This window comes from Carcharhinus amblyrhynchos, chromosome 6 (genome assembly GCF_965287045.1).
Source record: "Carcharhinus amblyrhynchos chromosome 6, sCarAmb.v2.hapA, whole genome shotgun sequence".
In the NCBI taxonomy this organism is placed as follows: Eukaryota; Metazoa; Chordata; class Chondrichthyes; order Carcharhiniformes; family Carcharhinidae; genus Carcharhinus; species Carcharhinus amblyrhynchos.
Window position 1 is genome coordinate 105,952,845 of NC_137329.1, and position 20,930 is coordinate 105,973,774.

At 45.4% G+C, this 20,930-nt stretch overlaps 1 protein-coding gene across 1 annotated transcript in view; it reads right to left on the minus strand.

Moving 5' to 3' along the window:
• cand1 (cullin-associated and neddylation-dissociated 1) overlaps nucleotides 1-20,930 on the minus strand; it is a 43,845-nt gene that overhangs the window by 14,095 nt on the left and 8,820 nt on the right. Inside the window, exons 2-9 of the mRNA XM_080191138.1 lie at nucleotides 10,356-10,499; nucleotides 7,309-7,463; nucleotides 4,949-5,072; nucleotides 2,854-3,110; nucleotides 2,635-2,740; nucleotides 2,195-2,340; nucleotides 1,089-1,381; nucleotides 384-525 (exon numbers count right to left, since the gene is read on the minus strand). Of these exons, the coding sequence (XP_080047264.1) occupies nucleotides 384-525; nucleotides 1,089-1,381; nucleotides 2,195-2,340; nucleotides 2,635-2,740; nucleotides 2,854-3,110; nucleotides 4,949-5,072; nucleotides 7,309-7,463; nucleotides 10,356-10,499 (1,367 nt within the window). The remainder of the gene's footprint in view (nucleotides 1-383; nucleotides 526-1,088; nucleotides 1,382-2,194; nucleotides 2,341-2,634; nucleotides 2,741-2,853; nucleotides 3,111-4,948; nucleotides 5,073-7,308; nucleotides 7,464-10,355; nucleotides 10,500-20,930) is intronic.

Sequence of the window (20,930 nt, forward strand, 5' to 3'; positions counted from 1 at the left end):
ACTGGGCCACTTGGGGAGAAATTGGTGTAAATTTGGTCAAAAAAGTAGGTTGAGATGCATCTTAAAAAGGAGAGATGTGGGCCAGAGCATTACAGCCGTTCACATCGGGGGGAACTTCACATCCTGCTGCAGTGAAGAGAGATTTGGCTGCGTGCCAAATTCTCCAACCTCGCTGCAGTGGGAGATTGCGTGAATGGCTGGTAAGATCACACCAGTGGAATATGAACTGGCAGATTGTCATTCACTGGACATAGCACTTACTAGTTACGAAAAACAACTTCACATTAGAAATCTCTGATAGAAAGTCTTCAAGATTCTATTCAACAGCTTCAGATAAAACCTTAGGAAGCAGTATAACTGATGATAAACTATTAATACTTTACCTGGAACAAGAACTGGTACATGCTGAGTCAAAGCACCAGGCAACACATTCACCAGCTCAGTCAGCATGTGAAAGCAACACTGACGGGTCTTCACACTTTTCTCTTTCATCTGCTTATGTAAAGCTTTAACAATGTTGGGAACCTTTAAAGGGATTCAAGCTAGATCAGGATTAGGCATTCATTGTTTACATGTCGTACTCTTTAAAGATCTTAACATTATATAAATGAATGAGAAAGAAAACCTGAAGGAAGTTACATGAAATACTAAATGTCAATGAAGTGCCTAACTTGAATATACAATAAGAACATATACAAAGAGAACCTATACTTCATCCAAATGAGGAAAACACAGATTATGCATGTAACACACTGATCACGAGACATACAACTTGCTAACAAAGACTTCTGTTTAAGATTTTCAATCTGGTTTAACATAAAAACAAAATAAATAAAGACTGAGGTGGCATTAATGGAGAATACAGATGGAACAAAATAGGCGACTACATAGAAAAATGAATAGATTTAGAAGTATCACAGCATTCTGATGATGGAATGAAAGATTTGAATTGAATAACATTTTTAAGTTTGCATCACACTACTTCAAAAAAAGTAGAAACAACTACATGAACATAGATTGATAACAGAATTTGCTATAAAGACACGTAACGTGGCAGCTATAATGATGAAAGCCACCTTCAAATTTACCTGATTCTGAAGCATAACTAAAGGGGTCTCCTCTTGTTCCATTGCATCTGGATCAAGATGCCAGCTCTGAGCAGGCCTGGTCTGTTTGAGCAGCGAGAGATATGCATGGAAAACATCTGCTTTAACATTTTCTTCACGCTCCTTGAATCTGGCAATCAGCGCAGGAGATACCGTTTTATAAAATTCTGGTAGCATTTCATGGCGAGTGCTGACTACACCATCTAAACACTTAGCAGCAGCACGTCGTACCTTCCAGCTCATATCATCATCATCACTGTACTCATCATCACTCCCTAGTAACATAAAGGGTTGCAAAATTTATGAAAATGTACAAATGTCATTAAAATACAACTGGTACATTGATCAAACACCTACATGATGGAACAGAAAGAGGAGAGAGAAATTCAGGCTGGATTTTCAGTACTGATCACTATCGAGTAACTTGCGCTGAAAAAGTACATAGTCTGGCAAAGGACAGATCAAGCCCAGTTGTGATGAACGCTATGGTTAAATATTCCAATAACTTGCACCATCAAGACTAAAATCAGCACTTAGATGAGCTACTGAAAGACTCGAATAAATCTCAACACCATAAAGTAGGAAGTAATTTTCCTAAAATCATACAATACACAAAAAATAATGCTTTTTTTATTCATTCATAGGACATGGGCATTGCCAACATTTATTGCCCATCCCTAGTTGTCCGAGGGCAGTTGAGAGTCAACCACCTTGCTGTAGCTCTGTAGTTACATGTAGGCCAGAGCAGGTAAGGATGACAGATTTCCTTCCCTAAAGAACATTAGTGAAACAAATGGGTTCTCCTGACAATCGACAATGGTTTCATCATCAGTAGATTTTTAATTCAAGATATTTTTCATTGAATTCAAATTCCACCATCTGCCGCTGTGTGATTCGAACCTGGGTCACCAGAACATTGGCTGAGTTTCTGCATTAATTGTCTAGTGATAATAACACTAGGCCATCGCCTCCACTATGCTCGCAATTTACTTCAACCACAAAAGTATATTCTTATCTGCTTACCTGTAAGCTTATCTCACAAGCTACTTAATACAAAAAGGATAGAGTATTAATTACAAGTTTTATACCTTGATCGTCATCATCTCCACCTTCTGATTCCATTGCAGAATCGTCTTCATCTTCATCATCATAATTATAATTTGGGTCATAGGTTAAATACCTCAAACACAGGTTAATAATGGTGATGACATGAAGAAAAACTTCTTTAGGGCACCTAAGAAACATGATAATGTGAACAGTTGTCCCACAAACTAATTGAAACTGGTGAACTAATAATATTTAGATCCAACATTTAATTACTAATAAATTACCAGCTCAGCTGGTACATTTAGTGTCATGCATCTCCTATCCATAAATATATGTCAGATCAAAGACAATTTTTAGCTACAAAAATAGACGAAGTTATGAACAAACACTTGACATTTAAGCAAAGGTTTATTGCATCACAGACCTTCTCACCAGCAATTGCTTTTCAATTTAAAATTACAAAATCTACATCACACTTTACCTTCTCACAAATGACTCAAAGGCTTGAATGCAGTATTCTCTCAGTTCATCATCCTCAACACTGCAGAACTTAACGACTAATGGAATTATTTTCTCCAGATATTCCCCTGAGGAGAAAATAATCAATGATTCAGAAATTCCTTCAAATAATGGCTTTAAAAGATTTTATAAACAGTTGAAAAACATTTCAGAAAGGATACTAAGTGCAGACTCCTGTTACCTATTCGGTGCCCTGCCTGTCTGCTAATAGCAGCAATACACTGAATATACGTCCTAGTTGTAGACATTGAATCATTTTTGGCAAGCTCTGTCAACAAATGCTCAATCAAGTCAACAAAGACCAGGTTTCCACAGCTCATAACAAGGTGACCAAGAGCAATAATAGTTCTCTTTCGTACAGCAAGCCGGGGGCTGGTAAGCTGAGGAAGAAGGCAGTTCAAAATTGATGGATGGAAATTAACCAGCAGACCTCCTTGCCTAGAAAAAAGATAAACAAATCCAATTATAGTTCTAACTTAAAATGGCCATTTTCGTTAAACATAACTAAAGTTACTTTTTAATTCCAAGACACAGCAGGGTCTGCCAGGAAACTTTTTTTTTAAACACAGCTCAAAATAGTGCAATAGGAACAAAGAGTTCCTTTTGGGCTGCATCAAGGATGGAAAAAAAATCTATTGAACAGTCTTACATTAACTAAAGTGGTTTGGTTAAAGTGGAAGTTTCCAAATGGACCAAACTAGAATACTTCCATAAATTAAATCAATTAGTCAACTCATGTGACCAATCAAACAATACAAAGTGAAAACATTTTCATATATAGGGCAAGATATACATGGGTGATCATCATTCGATGCATATTACATTCCACTTTATTTTTTATAAACATAGTTGATCAATAGCTCTTTACTTAGTCTTTGGCTGAAACATATACTATATATCCAATTATTTTGAATACTTTTTTTCAGTTACTTATTGTACCTTCTAAGCAAAACGGTCTGTTTGAATGAAATTCTTTTATGGGACGTGTATGTCACTGACAAGGCCAGCATCTATTGCCTATCCCTCTTTGAACAGATTGGCTTGCCAGGCTATTTCAGAGGGTAGTTAAAAGTTAATCACAATACTTTAGGTCTGGAATCACATTCCAGCCAGATGGGTTAGGATGGCAGATTTCCTTCCCAAAAGGATATTAATAAACCAGGTGAGTTTTTACAACAATGGTCACTATCTGTGACTAACTTTAAATTCCAGATTTTATTAATTGAATTTAAATTCCACCAGCTGTCATGGAATATGAACCCATGTTAGTTTGGACCTCTGGATTAGTAGTCCAGTGACATTATGCTGTTGTCTCCTTCCATTTGATTTTAGAAGGGCAGGAGATGGTTACTTTACATGGGACGTATTGTGTTATTTTCCATTATTAAGGGGTAGTTATTGGTCTCACTGTACTCAACATGCATGAACCATCATGAGAAGGGTTAGTTGCATCCTATACTGATGTGTTGTTACAACAGAAACCCTGCTTAGTAGGAGGGGAACAGCTTGTTCCGATATTTGATTTATGTGCCTGGCTGAGGAGTCAGCAGTACAAAGCTACCACAGCTTTTGGATTATGGGCAAGAGTAAAGCCACATTACTAACTCACACTGATCTTTTACTTAGAATATTACAGTACACTACAGGCCCTTTGGCCCTCGATTTTTTTTTACAGAAACTGCCTCCTTAGTGCAAATTCAAGTGTTTGGAGAAATCCAGAAACAGCAAAAATAAGTGACCAGTTTCTTACAGCCTTCTTGCTGTGAATTTTATTATCTTTTCACATTGTTACTCTTTCTTCCTTTCACCAAATGCAATCTCCACGCTCCATTTCACTATTTTCACAGAACCACTTATCAATCTTGTATTAACAGTCGCTTTTAAGTTCACTGATCTACATATGAAAATGGTTAGTTTTCTGTAGTACTTGTCAAAATTTACAGTTTATGCTAGGCCCTCCCACTATAGATCCTTACAACTTTCCAATGGAAAATGTGTTTTTTTCACTCCACATGGTAATTTCACAAATTATAATACATTATTACAACTAAAGCTAATGCGTAGCAGAGAATTACAAGGCAATAAATGAATTCTACAATTTTGACAAAAGGCTCTCAAGCATAATTCATAAACACAGGCATAACTAAAGTTATGTTACTATCCTAAATTCATTCATACTTGTAGATTGTGCTTCTAGTTAATTTTTTCTGCATGTTGCTATGGAGTATGAACTGGATAAAATATGCACTTCTGGCCAAAATCAAAAGCCCAATTACCTGCTTAACATATCTGCCATGATGTCCAATGCTTCTAACTGAACAGACACATCTTCCTGTTTGGCAATGGCACTAGTGAGACGTCCTGTGATCTTTTTACAAACATTGGCTGCCAAAGCAGATCCTGCAAGACAAATACATTCTCAAATAGATCTCAGATAAATAACAAGGATGGGTTTTAAAGCATATCTGGTGGTTGCCAAAATGTTGTTAGAAATGATAAGTTTATTTATTAGTTACAAGTAAGGCTTACATTAACACTGCAATGCAGTTACTGTGAAATTCCCCTAGTCGCCACACTTTGGCGCCTGTTCGGGTCAATGCACCTAATCAGCACGTCTTTCAGACTATGGGAGGAAACTGGAGCACCTGGAGTAAACCAATGCAGACAGGGGGAGAACGTGCAAACTCTACACAGACAGTGACCCAAGCCAGGAATTGAACCCGGATCCCTGGCACCGTGAGGCAGCAGTGCTAACTACTGTGCCACCATGCCACCCCATCATGTCCTATGCAAAAATAATTGGTCGCTATCATATTACAATACCACCATTCGAAACAAATGGTGCAAAAACACAACTTTAAAAATGGGTACAAGATTATGACAGGTTTAGTTAAGGGAGACAAAGAAAAGCTGTTCCCAATAGTTGATCGTACAAAGACCTCGGACATAGTTTTACATGAGATGCAAGGGACATGAATAAGAACTTTTTTTTGCATAGTGGTCTAGAAATCACTGCCCTCAAGGATGGTAGAAGCAGAGATGATCCATGATTCTAAAAAAAACCAAAATGGATACTCAAGGGAAATAAATTCACAGGGCTATGGTGGATAATTTGGGTCAGAAAGTGTTCTATGACGTCCGCCTGTATCATAAGTTTTGCGCTTTGTATGTGGCTAGAGTGAGCATGAGATATTTAACTTCAGGTATGATTCAACTGACCCACTAAGGAGCTTTAATCAAACAATGTTTATTTAAGTATACAGTTAACACGTATAGAAAGAAAATTGGCAATACCTTTTAGCAATTACAAAGAAAAAAAATCATGATATGGTATAACTATTAACAGCCAAACACCATTCCAAAGGAACAAATCTCATAAACAAAACCTCTACCACAGGTTTACACAGCAAAGACTAATGCTCACGTGATATTGCAACTTAATCTTTTGATTGAATGCTACACACAGACAAGCTTGGAGTCAGAACAGCTTCCCAAAACACCAGGGGGAGAGAGACATTTGGCAGGCCAAACATCAACAGCAGATTTTCTACTCCAGGAAGGACAGGAATCTTACTCCCAGCTAACAGCAGAATTTCCAAAACCAGGGAGTAAGACAGAGAGAGAGAAACACTTTTTTTCAGCTTGATGTCCACCCCTTTCTAAACTAAAACTGAAAATGAATGCTTAGATTTTTTTCCTGGGGAGGAACCACCTGACTTTGACTTGTCAATCAATCTTTCCCCTCACAATGCAAGGTCACAAAAGATCAGGGAGTTAAAAAATAAACAAAACCCCATTTAAGCCATTGGAGTAACAATAACAGGACTTCTAGCGGATGGCCTGGCAACAATGAGGAAAAAAAACTGAAAAGGTCGGCTTACAACTGCAGAGAACATGATTAAAAAAATTTTCTTAAAGGTACACTAACCTTTCTTAAAGGTTCACAATGGTGATGGAGAAGAGGAATGGAACTGACTGGATTACACTGGAGAGAGCAGGGATTGGCCCGATAGACCAAATGGCCTCCTTCTTGTGCCATAATAACTGGAAGGTAAGCCTTCAAAATATTCAACAGACTAACCTTTTAGTGCTGTAACTAGTCAGCGATCTAGGGAGTCTCATCCTAAATTAAATGTAGCAATTTACTTCAATCTGACATTGCTCTTAACTGCAATTTATAGTCAGCAATTAATGCTTATTTTTGTGAAATAAGAAAACCGCCTTTCTCACATACTTATTTTGTCAGTTAATCTTGTTTACTAATTATTTCCATACTCAAATGTTTAAGTGCTGCCATCCACAATTCTGAGGTTAATAAACTGTTAGCTCATTATTTTGTTGTTGGACGTTTGATAACTGACAAAAAATGTTAATTTATTTATTCAGCAGCCTACGCAGATCATGACAGGAGACTGCTGTTGTAAATGTTAATACAATTTGAAGTGGTTGTGGAGTTCAGAAATAAATGTATGTATCATTTGCTCTCAGCAAAGTGATAAATCCAAATGGCTCCTTGACAAAGGGTTATGGTGAAGGGTTATGGATTTGTTGCATGCACTCAATAAATAATCTTTTCAGGATGTATTTTCGAGCATTCTTAATATGCAATGACATTTTTTTTGAAGTACAAACTCACCACTAGAAGCTGGAGGTAGTTCTCCAATTACCGTTTTTAGTCCAATGCTGGAAATGTCACGTAGTTGTTCCTTGTCTGACAACATATTGGTACATAAAGTATCCACAATTGTCTCCACCTGATATTCCTTCACTTTACTGACCAATGGACCAAGACTGAGGATAAACATTTAATTACATGCTTAAAACAAAGCAAAGACTGGCACAGACGCAACACAAGTTTCTGATGATTGCATATATAAATCTGGACCATACACATTTAAATGACATTTGTTAAATACAAGGACTGTCCTTTTCACAACCTGGTTTACTACTCGCATTCCTTGAGGATACTTGTGATTACTGCATTATTAGTGAATTTTAATGTTACTGATAATAGTTTCATAGAAGAATAAAATGATGCATATTGAAATGAACATTAAGGTTTGGCAAAACACATGGGTAACAATAAGTCATAAAACAAATCAAACTCCCCTCGCCATCAAAAATTCCAATATACAAAGTCAATTGATCAACATGCAGAAGAAGCTGACACTTTCACATTCAGTGTGGCTTGCAGCACACCCATGATGGGTTGCTTGGCTCCCTTCTATGTTGCAAATTACAAGTGTATATACATAAATATACAGAAGATTGCCTTTGGCAAATTAGCTCGAACTGTTTGAAAAAGGTCAGGAATGTTGTAACATGCGAATCAGAATATACTATTAGAGTGCTACAGTGTGCCTTTGAGGACAGGGCAATTGTTAAAAAGGAAACATGACGGTCATCATTTGCTCAAGCCAAACAGCTCAAAATAGATTACACCAAGATATATTTTGTTTTAACAATACATATTAAACATACATTAGTAAATAAATGATCCTTCCACGCTTGCTTCAAACATGGGTGGATTGTTGTTGGTATAGGTTTGATGGACCGAACAGCCTCCTTCTGCACTATAGGGATTCTATGATTCTGAGAAGCATTATATTTACACAATTATAGGTGAATGTTGTGTTTTTGTCGAGTCAGAGCATATTGGTATAAAGGTGTGTATATTACATACTTTGTAAGTATTTTAAGATCTCTACTCAGTCATTCACCAGGCACCTACATAGATCTTATTTACCTTTCTGCATGTCAATATTTTGCGTGATATAGTGGGGGGAGCTGTGTCAAAAAACATAAGTCATTATCACCTTGGAAAACCAACAGCAACTTCTGGCATCAACAAATGCACAGTTAAAGACAAATCCAGAAGTTGCTGTCAATGATTTCCTGCTCCGCCACAGGGTACACTGTTGAAGTCTTGACATATGGCAACTTCTGGAAATGATGAAATTGACAAGAAATTCCCCCTCCAGGCTGCAACATCACTGTTAAACCCCCCGCAAAAGGTTTACACCTTGTTAATGAGTTGGAACTGGGTGAATAGCATACTAAATCACAACAACTGAACAACCTCACACACTGAAAAGATAATATTATGTTTGTGTAATATCTAAAGTTTCTATTATCTATCTGAAAAGGACTCTGTACAGTTACAGTTACAGGAAATGGCCATTCAACCTGATGTTTCCTCTGTCAGCTCTTTGGCACAGCTGGCTTTAACCTCACACCCCTGATCTTTCCCCTTAACCCTGTAATTCTTTTCCCTTCAAAAGTTTATTCAAATCTCTTTTGAATGTTACTATAAACTCTGCTCCCACCAGTTTTTCAGTCAAAGCATTCCAGGTCACAATAACGTATAGTAAAAGACAAATTGTTTCCTTGAATCTCCTTTAGTTCTTTTGCCAATCATCTGAAATCTATGTCCTCTGTTTACTGACCTTAGTTAAGTAGCCATACTTCCATGCAAGTATAATACTTGTAGTTGTTCAGCAGCTCTAACATAATAAAACATTCACCACAGTGTTCTCAAACAAAATTTGATGCTGAGTCACTTATCGAGATATCAGGGCAGATAACCAAGAGCTTGGTGTAATAGGTAAACTTAGGCAATGACATAAAAAAGGAGCCAGGGTCTTGGCAGCTGAAAGCTTGGCTGGCAATGGTGGTGTATTACTATGTAGTCTAGCAATGGATGTACAAGAATTCCATTAGCAATAACATGAATCAATTGTCAAGTGTTTGTAAGAATAGGTTAAGATATAAAGGAAAGAATACACTCTATATGAAGGAAACAATGGAAAATAGAGAAAATAATTAAACATTTGTATTATAAAAGAGCGAAATGATTAAAATTAAGTGAAGGCATTTTAAGAACCAAGCTGAATCATATGGCAAGTTATTCCATTTTTTATCTTTTCCATAAAGTTAAGCATTTAATTTTTGTAACTCTCAGAAAACGTAAGGTTAGTTTGCTGAGCCCCATTAACCAAAGCAAAACACACCCAACCATACACCTAATCATATAAAAGTAAGTGCTGAAACAATATCAAGTGCGTACTTAGAACAGTGAAGCAGGGTCACTTCCTCAACCTGAACGTACAGCATTCAAAGTGGAAGCAATGTTGAGCCATCAGTAGAAGGTACTGCATAAGCATTCTTAGGGTACAGAAATGTGCAGGTTCCAAGGCCAGAATTAATCAGCACTTATGTTCTTCAGGGATTTTTCAATAGCCAGCCCAGAGGCTCAGACTGACGCAAAGGCTAAGGAACCTGTCTCTCATAAATAATGCCAGAGCCAGAAATATCACTTAGCACAGGGGGCACATCTGGGGCAGCAGTGGACACTACCCAGTCAAAATGCACAGGGCTCTCGAGTAGCATATAAAATACAGCCAGTGAACGCAACCAAGATACTGAATAATATTAATAACAAGATTCATACCCCAGCCAAGAGCCAGTGTCTACAAATAAGGGAGACAAAACAGCAGAAAGAGAAATAATAATAATGAATTACGGAGGTTTACTTAAGCACGTAAACATGGTTCAAAGCAAAATAAAAGCTTCATTAATTCTGCACAGTGCTTCCATGCCTCAATTAGCATGGGCAGAAGAAGTAGTAATTAATGATATCTATCTGTACAGATGTATTCTGTAAACTGAAAATTATACTTGTACCATTTAACAGCAAGGTTCTGCACTTCACCATTCTTGTCTTCCAGCAACTTCAGGATCATCTTAACCACCTTTCGTTCACTGTCATCATCCAACTTAATAGAGTCTTTCTGCAATTCTGTCATCAAGTCATTGGTAGCCATGAATCTGCAAATTATACAAATGAAATGGAATTTTGTTACAAAAAAAAAGTTTCCTATTGATCCACTCATGTTACTTAGCATTGTCATGACAGGCAACAGATGCCAGACAATGGTTGAATGTTGTCTTGAATGTTGCCTGCAGCAACAGCATAAAGACTCAAAAGTAAGAATCTTTTCAAATAATGATCCTGTTTAGCAGTGCTGAAAAGGAGAATGAACTTGCATTTATATTGTGTATTTTACAACCTCAGGGCATCACAAAGCACAATGCCAATGTAGTACCAAAACAATTCCAACACAGCTCAGACAACATTCAAACATTATCAAAGAAATACATTTAACCTATCAATCCAACTACAATCTCTTTCCATGTATAAAGCCCTTCTAGTTTTCTCGCCTCATTCCCCTTTACCTGAATATAGTCTTCAGGGATGAAAAGGCCGAAGGATAAAAAGTTCTGAAATTTTAAGACAATAAATCATATAATTATAATAGTTCTTATGATTTATATTAAATGCAAATGATTCTCGGTCACTTCAAATAAATGGAATTAATAGACTTTATGTAGATAGAACCATTAGTTCTGCCTTTAGTTACCTTTTATAGAAGTCAAGACAATGGACCACTGCATTTCTTTCAAGTCACCAAAGTGACCTTCGCATTTCAGCATCTATTGCAGCAAGAAACTCAGACTAACAACAGAATGTGACCTTGCTGGATTAGGCACTTGTGAAGTGAAGCAAACAACCCATGGCAATGTTTTGTAAACTATTTTGCAATGTGACCCCATTTTAACTTGCAGCCACCTTCTCGAGGGCAATTTGAGATGGGCAATAATTACTCAGAATCCATGAACTGAAACACTAAAAAGAAATCTTGAAAATTAAAGTGACCCTAGCAAAAACACAGAACTTCCATAAAGCAGTGTAGTAATATTCAGTACATTATTAATTAGGTTTGTATATTAGAGATGTTACAATGTTGCTTTATCTACTCATGTAGGTTTCAGCAATAGTCTCCTGCTTGGGATGATCACAGTCCCATGCTCAAAAGACACAGGTCCTCTTGATCCAAGAGAAAGATTCCCAGGTGTTGCTGTGGCAATCCCTGGCCAGAATCCCACTTCTGGGCAGAGAGAGCCTTGCACATCCAAAGCACACACTTCCTTGGGACACATGGCAGGCCCTGGGACATCTTCATCCTCACCCCACTCAACCACCTCTTATCTCTTCTTATTCAGATTCTTCTCAGCCTCTTGGAGAATATCAAACTTCAACAGTCAATTGGATCAGACTCACCATCCAGATTAATTCTTCCTGCTATTCCAAGCACAACTTCCTTCTGTCCTGCCCTTGCTGCTCCTCCATTCATAGGTTCTGTTTCTGAAGCAGCAGTGAGATCAGGAGGGAGGGAAGCTATGATTGGAGGAGCTGGAGCAGCCAACATGGGAAGGACTGAATAGGAGATTTGAGGGGCAGCTCCTCAGATTCTGGCTTTCCTGTCCTTGCTACTCCTCCATTCATAATTCTGCAGTCAGCTCCCACTCACGCCAATTGTAGAGCTGCAAATTTTAAACATTCATACAAAGGTCACAACATATATTTAAAATGCCAGGTCAGAAATCAGGCAAATGTTGGAAATTTCTCATCCAAGCTTTGATCCACATATGAATACCTGGACTCATGAGTGATGGCCCTTGACATCAAAGCAGTATTTGACCAAATGTCACCAAGCCTCCAGAATAAAACTGCAGTCAATGGGAATCACGGGGAACAGTGTGCTGTGATGTAACTTTAAGGGATGATGCAAAAAAGCAAGTAACCAGGATGCAAAACAGCATGTGACCAGCAGTTAGTGTGTATATAGAAATTGCAGTTGTGCTGTCCCAATGAGTAATAGTTGCTGAATTCTTGAAGTAGATCTATCTGCTGAGCCATCCTGTAACGTATCTTCAAATAAATTGAACCTCTGCAGTTTACCAGTTCTGCAGGCGAAATTAGGGAGTTTGCGTAGAGCAGACACAAACACAGCAAGCAGCACAAAGGAAGATTGCTCTCAGTTTCAGGTTGTCACTGCAGGAATCTCTCACAGCAACTCTCAAATCCAGCCAACTTCAGCTGCTTCAATCATTTTCCTCCATTATGAGGTCAATTTTCCATGTTGCTGAATTGATGTCAGTGATGATTGCTAATGATTGTGGTGTTCGGCTCCATTCACAATTCTGATAATGAGCAGTGAATGTTGACATGCAGCAGGAACTGGCCGACACATGCAAAGTAACATTTACAAGGCACATGCTGAGCAATGCCCATCTCCAACAAGTAAACCTAACCACCTCCTCTTGATATTCAATGGAATTCCGATCACTAAATCAGCTGCCATCAAAATCCTGGGGTTCTCCATTGGCCAGAAACTCAACCAGAGCAGGTTAAAGGCTGGGTGTTCTGTGCCATATATGTCACCTCCAGCTCCCCAAAGTCTTATGACTAGCAACAAGTCAAGAATGTGATGGAACACTTTCTATTTCCATGGATGGGTATAACAACACACAAGCAGCTCAACACCATCCAGGCATCATAGGTATATTAGGCTGCCGCATGTACAGCAAGGAAAAAAAGTGTCTTTGATAACAGCTTCATCAAATGCTGATTTGATGCAGGTGTTTTCATCTCACCTCTGACATTCAGCTGTGTTTTGGCTAAGGCTGTAATGAGGTCTGGAGTCAAGCAATCCTGACCCATACTGAGGACAGGTGAGCAGCTTATTGGTGAATAAGTGCTGCATAATACAACTATCAACAATTCCTCCCATCACTTTGATGATCGAGTGTAGACGGGTGGGATGGGAATTGACCTGTTTGGACTTGTATGGATTTTTCTGGACAGAAAACACCTAGGCAATTTTCCATTTTGCTGAATTGATGTCAGTATTATTGCCGGACTAGAACAGTTTGGCTAGGGGTTTCAGCTAATACCAGAGCACAAGTATTCAACACAACTGTCAGGATGTTGTCGGAGCCTACAGTCTTTGCTGTGTCCAGTGTGTTTGGCCACTCTTCGCTATCTCACTGACTGAATCAAGCTGACTGAAGATTAGCATCTTTTAGGAACCCGTGATGCATCATACACCATTTACTTCTGGCTGAAGATGGATGCAAACTCTTTGGCATTGCCTTTGCATGCAAATGCTGGGCTTTCCTGATGTGGAGGTTAGGAATGTTCATGGAGCCACCTCCTTCACTCCCTACTATTCACAACTGGACATGGCAGGACTGCACAGCTTTTATCTGACCTATTGTTACAGGACCAGTAACTCAGTCTTTAAATGTTTGTCATACATGTATTCCTGTATTATAGGTGAACTAGGTCAAAACCTCACTCTTTGGGATACACCTGATACTGTACCTGGCATCCTCTTATTTACATTGCCAGCTATCCTTCAATTCATAGATGGCATCTACTGAGGACTGCAATGGGTCTTCATGTGACTGAACAGGTTGATTCTCGGTCAGCATTTCTTTTCCCACATGGGGTGTCCCACTGGCTAGTGCAATTTGCAGTGCAGGTTTCCCTTCCTTTTCTTTCTTTCGCTGCTGTCGCCCTGTCTCAACCTTAAGACTCTGAGACTCAAAGTGGGATGCATCTCAATAGACAAATTTTAGTTAATCTGAACAATTGGTGGCAAGTTCCTCCAGATCATCACTGTCAATGTTTTCATGCTTCAAAGAGAACTTCAGAGTGTCTTTAAGTGTTTTCTTCATCTCTCACGTGGCCAATGTTCCAAGAGAGGACAAGGAAAAAAGGACCTGACAGGAGAAATTAGCCAATTGGACACAGTATATGGTCCATTCAAGTTGCTTTTGTAAGAGTTTTGTCTGAATGCTTGTGGACCTGGCTTCCTGAAAGACATTAGGGTTGTTCAGTGATCCTCCCACTGAATCCAGAGGATACGATGTAAGAAATGTCAATGGAATTTCTCTAATGTTGTTGGTACACACTGAAGTCCAGGAATGTGGCGATGACAACTGTTTCATATACTAGATTTTCATTGACTTACAGTGGTTATTGTTGTTAACCACTCACTGCTGTAGTTTGCAGAAAGCGGAACTGGAGCAATTCATCCTGTATTGGATCTCCTCATCAGTGGTGGTGTTTTGAGAGAGATGACTGCTATGTAAAGGAAGCACTCAATATAGTCCTGAGTCTCTCTTTCAACAATATATGGGAGGTGGAATATTTGGCTGACCAGGCATGGAGTGATACGAGTTTTGTTTTGGCAACAAGAACAGGCTGAGTACCATGACTGCAAAATCAAAGAAATCAAGAGTAGCTTGCAAATCTGGTGCTGAGTGGGCAACAATACTGCAGTATTTCGCAAAGTTTAAATATTTGTAAATAATATATATATGGTGGTTAGAATAGTACTGGTATGGAGACGAGTGAAGTTACAGTTTTCCATCTGAACTACATTCAATATTGAAACCAGAAGGCAGTATATCTTTCAGGTGAATAGTTACCATTGGGTAGACTGTATAGGAACAGCCTTTTTTGTCTTCGGTTTAGACTTTGAAGGCACCAGTTTCAGATCACTCACTCATGACAATTGCAGTCCTATCATCATGAAGCAATTGTACGATTGGGGTGAAGTTTCTTGGACCTTGGAACACAATCCATACAGCCTCATGATTTACTGAGTCAAATGATTTGGTCAGGTCGATGAATGCAATAAACAATTTCTGGAGTCATCCTCGACCATTTTCTTGGATTTGTCTGGCAAGAGAAACCAAGTCAGACGTTCCCTTGGAAGCTCGAAAACCACTTTGTGCTTCAGGATGGATTTCCTTGGCAAAAAAGTAGCTGACACACGAGAATGCATGTCATTCTCCATAGTGGTACAATGGTTAGCACTACTGCCTCACAGTGCTAGGGACCTGGGTTCAATTCCTGGCTTGGGTCACTGTCGGTGTGGAGTTTGTACGTTCTTCCCTATCTGCGTGGGTTCCCTCTGGGTGTTCCTGTTTCCTCCCACAGTCCAAACATGTGCAGGTGAGGTGGATTACCCATACTAAATTGCCCCTTAATGTCCTAAAATGTGTAGGTTGGATGGATTAGCCATGGGAAATGTATGGGATTATGTGGATAGGGCAGGAGAGTGATCCTGGGTAAGATACTGTAGCGCAGATAGCTAAATGGCCTCTTTTGTACTGTAGGGCTTCTATGATATCATCATTCCTTCACTGCTGGCATGAGATCTTGGGTCTTCCTATCTAACTGTATTGTGGGAGTGCCTTATGGACTGCAGCTGTTCAAGATCCACCACATTCTCAAGGACAACTGTCCCTGTCAAGGACACCTATACAGTATCCCAAAGATAAATATTTTTTAAAAGATTGAATCATCTAATCTTTCCCCTACGCTTCAATTACTGCAAAAGTAGGGGTGCTAAAATTTAACTGACTAAACTTGAGTTAGGGAATTTAACTCATAGCTCTACCGCTCCTGAAAAGTCTGTAACGATTCAGAACAAAATTTGACAAGAACGTACAACTGTCTACAGTCAAATAACCTGGTAACAGGTAGTGATAAGTTTACACAATATGTTTTGGGACAAGATACTGCGGCATGGTGGCACAGTGGTTAGCACTGCTCCCTCACAGCACCAGGATTCGGGTTCAATTCCGGCTTGGGAGATTGTGTGGAGTTTGCATGTTCTATCCATGTCTGCGTGGGTTTCCTCCCTCAGTCCAAAGATGTGCGGATTAGGTTGATTGGCCTGGCTAAATTTCCATTAGCAAGGCCTATTAACAGGGTATGTATGTGGGATTGTTGTCTGTGCAAGCGTGATGGGCCAAAGTGTGATGACTCAATTATTAAAAATGACATGTATCTATGCAACTACACACCCAACAAGAAGGATGAGGAATAGAATGGGTGGGAATTACAAAAACATATAGCTTTCACAGATGAATCAGTCACTGCCGCCTTGCCAAAAGCTTTGCTGCAATGAAGTGATTGAATGTTACATTATCAGTGGACAAAGCATTTAACATGGAGAGTTTCAGACTCACAATGAAAGTTTTTCCCACGGTTGGTGGGCCTTTTTTTTGAGCTCGGATTCACAATTGCCTGAATGGAGTGATCAGCCGGCTGGGCCTGGTCGGCTAACCCCTGGGCAAGAAGCCGCACAGATGACAGCAGTTGGTCATTGGCAAGAGTCCACAAAGTGGGAAGCAGTGCGGGCCAGAGAGCAGCCTGGCCCCCTCCACACTGGGGAAGAAAGTTCCTCCTTGGGCTCCCCTCAGGGCACATGGAGAGAGAGGAGGTAGGAGGAGGGCGGGGGGGGGGGGGGGGGGGGAGGGAGGGAGGGAGGTGGAAGGGATAGAAGAGGGCGCAAGGGAGGAAGGTAGGACACGAGGGGGGGGCGTGAGGGGGGGAGGGGGACGGGAGGGGGGCGTGCAAGGGAAAGAGAGGGGTGCAAGGGGGAGGTGGGGCAAAGAGGGGGTTACAAGGGAGGGAGGAAGGAGGGGGCGCAAAGGAGGGAGGGCGTCGCAAGGGAGGGGGGGGCACAAGAGAGTGGGGGCGTGCAAGGGGGGTGCAAGAGGGAGGGGGTGCAAGGGAGAGAGGGGCGAGAGAGGGGGACGCAAGGGGTGAAGAGGGCTGAAGGGGGAAGAGGGGTGGAGAGGGGGGCTGAAGGGGGAAGAGGGGTGGAGAGGGGGGGCTGAAGGTGGAGAGGGGGGCTGAAGGGGGAAGAGGGGTGGAGAGGGGGGCTGAAGGGGGAAGAGGGGTGGAGGGGGGGTTAAAGGGGGAAGAGGGGTGGAGAGGGGGGCTGGAGAGGGGTGGAGAGAGGTGGAGAGGGACAGAAGAGGGGTGGAAAGGGGGGAGGGGGCAGAAGAGGGGTGGAAAGGGGGGAGGGGGCAGCGCGGGGAGGGGGCAGGGCAGGGGAGGGGGCAGAAGAGGGGGAAGGGGCGGTGGGGGGAGTTGAAGAGGGGAGCGGGGGCGCGGAAGGGGGGAGCGGGGACACGGAAGGGGGCGTGGAAAGGGGGGAAGGGGGCGTGGAAAGGGGGGAAGGGGGCGTGGAAAGGGGGGAAGGGGGCGTGGAAAGGGGGGAAGGGGGCGTGGAAAGGGGGGAAGGGGGCGTGGAAAGGGGGGAAGGGGGCGTGGAAAGGGGGGAAGGGGGCGTGGAAAGGGGGGAAAGGGGGCGTGGAAAGGGGGGAAAGGGGGCGTGGAAAGGGGGGAAAGGGGGCGTGGAAAGGGGGCGTGGAAAAGGGGGGAAGGGGGCGTGGAAAAGGGGGGAAGGGGGCGTGGAAAAGGGGGGAAGGGGGCGTGGAAAAGGGGGGAAGGGGGCGTGGAAAAGGGGGAAGGGGGCGTGGAAAAGGGGGGAAGGGGGCGTGGAAAAGGGGGGAAGGGGGCGTGGAAAAGGGGGGAAGGGGGCGTGGAAAAGGGGGGAAGGGGGCGTGGAAAAGGGGGGAAGGGGGCGTGGAAAAGGGGGGAAGGGGGCGTGGAAAAGGGGGGAAGGGGGCGTGGAAAAGGGGGGAAGGGGGCGTGGAAAAGGGGGGAAGGGGGCGTGGAAAAGGGGGGAAGGGGGCGTGGAAAAGGGGGGAAGGGGGCGTGGAAAGGGGGGAAGGGGGCGTGGAAAAGGGGGGAAGGGGGCGTGGAAAAGGGGGGAAGGGGGCGTGGAAAAGGGGGGAAGGGGGCGTGGAAAAGGGGGGAAGGGGGCGTGGAAAAGGGGGGAAGGGGGCGTGGAAAAGGGGGGAAGGGGGCGTGGAAAAGGGGGGAAGGGGGCGTGGAAAAGGGGGGAAGGGGGCGTGGAAAAGGGGGGAAGGGGATGCGGGAGGGAGAGGGGTGGGAGCGGGCAGGGAGAGGGGTGGGAGCGGGCAGAGAGAGGGGTGGGGGCGGGCAGAGAGAGGGGTGGGGGCGGGCAGAGAGAGGGGTGGGGGCGGGCAGAGAGAGGGGTGGGGGCGGGGAGAGAGAGGGGTGGGGGCGGGGAGAGAGAGGGGTGGGGGCGGGGAGAGAGAGGGGTGGGGGCGGGGAGAGAGAGGGGTGGGGGCGGGGAGAGAGAGGGGTGGGGGCGGGCAGAGAGAGGGGTGGGGGCGGGCAGAGAGAGGGGTGGGGCGGGCAGAGAGAGGGGTGGGGGCGGGCAGAGAGAGGGGTGGGGGCGGGCAGAGAGAGGGGTGGGGGCGGGCAGAGAGAGGGGTGGGGGCGGGCAGAGAGAGGGGTGGGGGCGGGCAGAGAGAGGGGTGGGGGCGGGCAGAGAGAGGGGTGGGGGCGGGCAGAGAGAGGGGTGGGGGCGGGCAGAGAGAGGGGTGGGGGCGGGCAGAGAGAGGGGTGGGGGCGGGCAGAGGGAGGGGAGGAGCGGGCAGAGGGAGGGGTGGGAGCGGGCAGAGAGAGGGGTGGGAGCGGGCAGAGAGAGGGGTGGGAGCGGGGAGAGAGAGGGGTGGGAGCGGGGAGAGAGAGGGGTGGGAGCGGGGAGAGAGGGGTGGGAGCGGGGAGAGAGAGGGGTGGGAGCGGGGAGAGAGAGAGTGGTGGGTAGTGGGGTGGGGGGTGGGTGGGGGAGTGGGTAGGGGGTGGAGGATAGGGGGTAGGAGGGTGGGTGGGGTAGGAGGGTAGGTGGGTGGGGGGTAGGAGGGTAGGTGGGTGGGGGGGTGGGAGGGTAGGTGGGTGGGGGGTAGGAGGGTAGGTGGGTGGGGGGTAGGAGGGTAGGTGGGTGGGGGGGTGGGAGGGTAGGTGGGTGGGGGGGTGGGAGGGTAGGTGGGTGGGGGGGTGGGAGGGTAGGTGGGTGGGGGGTGGGAGGGTAGGTGGGTGGGGGGGGTAGGGGGGGGTGGGGGGGTAGGGTGGGGGGTAGGGAGGGGGGTGGGGGGGTAGGGTGGGGGGCTAGGGAGGGGGGTGGGGGGTGGGTGGGTAGGGAGGGGGTGGGGGGCTAGTGGGGTGGGAAGGTAGGGGTGTAGGGGGGTGGTAGGGGGCGGGGGGTAGGGGGTGGTAGGGGGCGGGGGGTAGGGGGTGGTAGGGGGCGGGGGGTAGGGGGTGGATGGGGGGTAGGAGAGTGGGTGGGGGTGTAGGAGGGGGGGTAGGAGGGGGGGTGGGGGGTAGGGATGAGAGAGGTGGGTGGGAGGGGGGAGAGAGGGGGGTGGAAGATGGGAGGGGGGGTGGAAGGTGGGAAGGGGCGTGGAAGGCGGAAGGGGGGATGGAAGGCGGAAGGGGGGATGGAAGGCGGAAGGGGGGATGGAAGGCGGAAGGGGGGATGGAAGGCGGAAGGGGGGATGGAAGGCGGAAGGGGGGATGGAAGGCGGAAGGGGGGATGGAAGGCGGAAGGGGGGATGGAAGGCGGAAGGGGGGATGGAAGGCGGAAGGGGGGATGGAAGGCGGAAGGGGGGGATGGAAGGCGGAAGGGGGGGATGGAAGGCGGAAGGGGGGGATGGAAGGCGGAAGGGGGGGATGGAAGGCGGAAGGGGGGGATGGAAGGCGGAAGGGGGGGATGGAAGACGGAAGGGGGGGATGGAAGGCGGGAGTGGGGGGGTGCAAGTGTGGGGAGGGGGTGCAAGTGTGGGGAGGGGTGCAAGTGTGGGGAGGGGTGCAAGTGTGGGGAGGGGTGCAAGTGTGGGGAGGGGTGCAAGTGTGGGGAGGGGTGCAAGTGTGGGGAGGGGTGCAAGTGTGGGGAGGGGGTGCAAGTGTGGGGAGGGGGTGCAAGTGTGGGGAGGGGTGCAAGTGTGGGGAGGGGGTGCAAGTGTGGGGAGGGGGTGCAAGTGTGGGGAGGGGGTGCAAGTGTGGGGAGGGGTGCAAGTGTGGGGAGGGGGTGCAAGTGTGGGGAGGGGGTGCAAGTGTGGGGAGGGGGTGCAAGTGTGGGGAGGGGGTGCAAGTGTGGGGAGGGGGTGCAAGTGTGGGGAGGGGGTGCAAGTGTGGGGAGGGGGTGCAAGTGTGGGGAGGGGGTGCAAGTGTGGGGAGGGGGTGCAAGTGTGGGGAGGGGGTGCAAGTGTGGGGAGGGGTGCAAGTGTGGGGAAGGGGTGCAAGTGTGGGGAAGGGGTGCAAGTGTGGGGAAGGGGTGCAAGTGTGGGGAAGGGGGTGCAAGTGTGGGGAGGGGGTGCAAGTGTGGGGAGGGGGGTGCAAGTGTGGGGAGGGGGGTGCAAGTGTGGGGAGGGGGGTGCAAGTGTGGGGAGGGGGGTGCAAGTGTGGGGAGGGGGGTGCAAGTGTGGGGAGGGGGGTGCAAGTGTGGGGAGGGGGTGCAAGTGTGGGGAGGGGGGTGCAAGTGTGGGGAGGGGGTGCAAGTGTGGGGAGGGGGGTGCAAGTGTGGGGAGGGGGGTGCAAGTGTGGGGAGGGGGTGCAAGTGTGGGGAGGGGGGTGCATATGTGTGGGGAGGGGGGTGCATATGTGTGGGGAGGGAGGGTGCATGTGTCGGGGGGGAGGGAGGGTGCAAGTGTCGGGGGGAGGGAGGGTGCATGTGT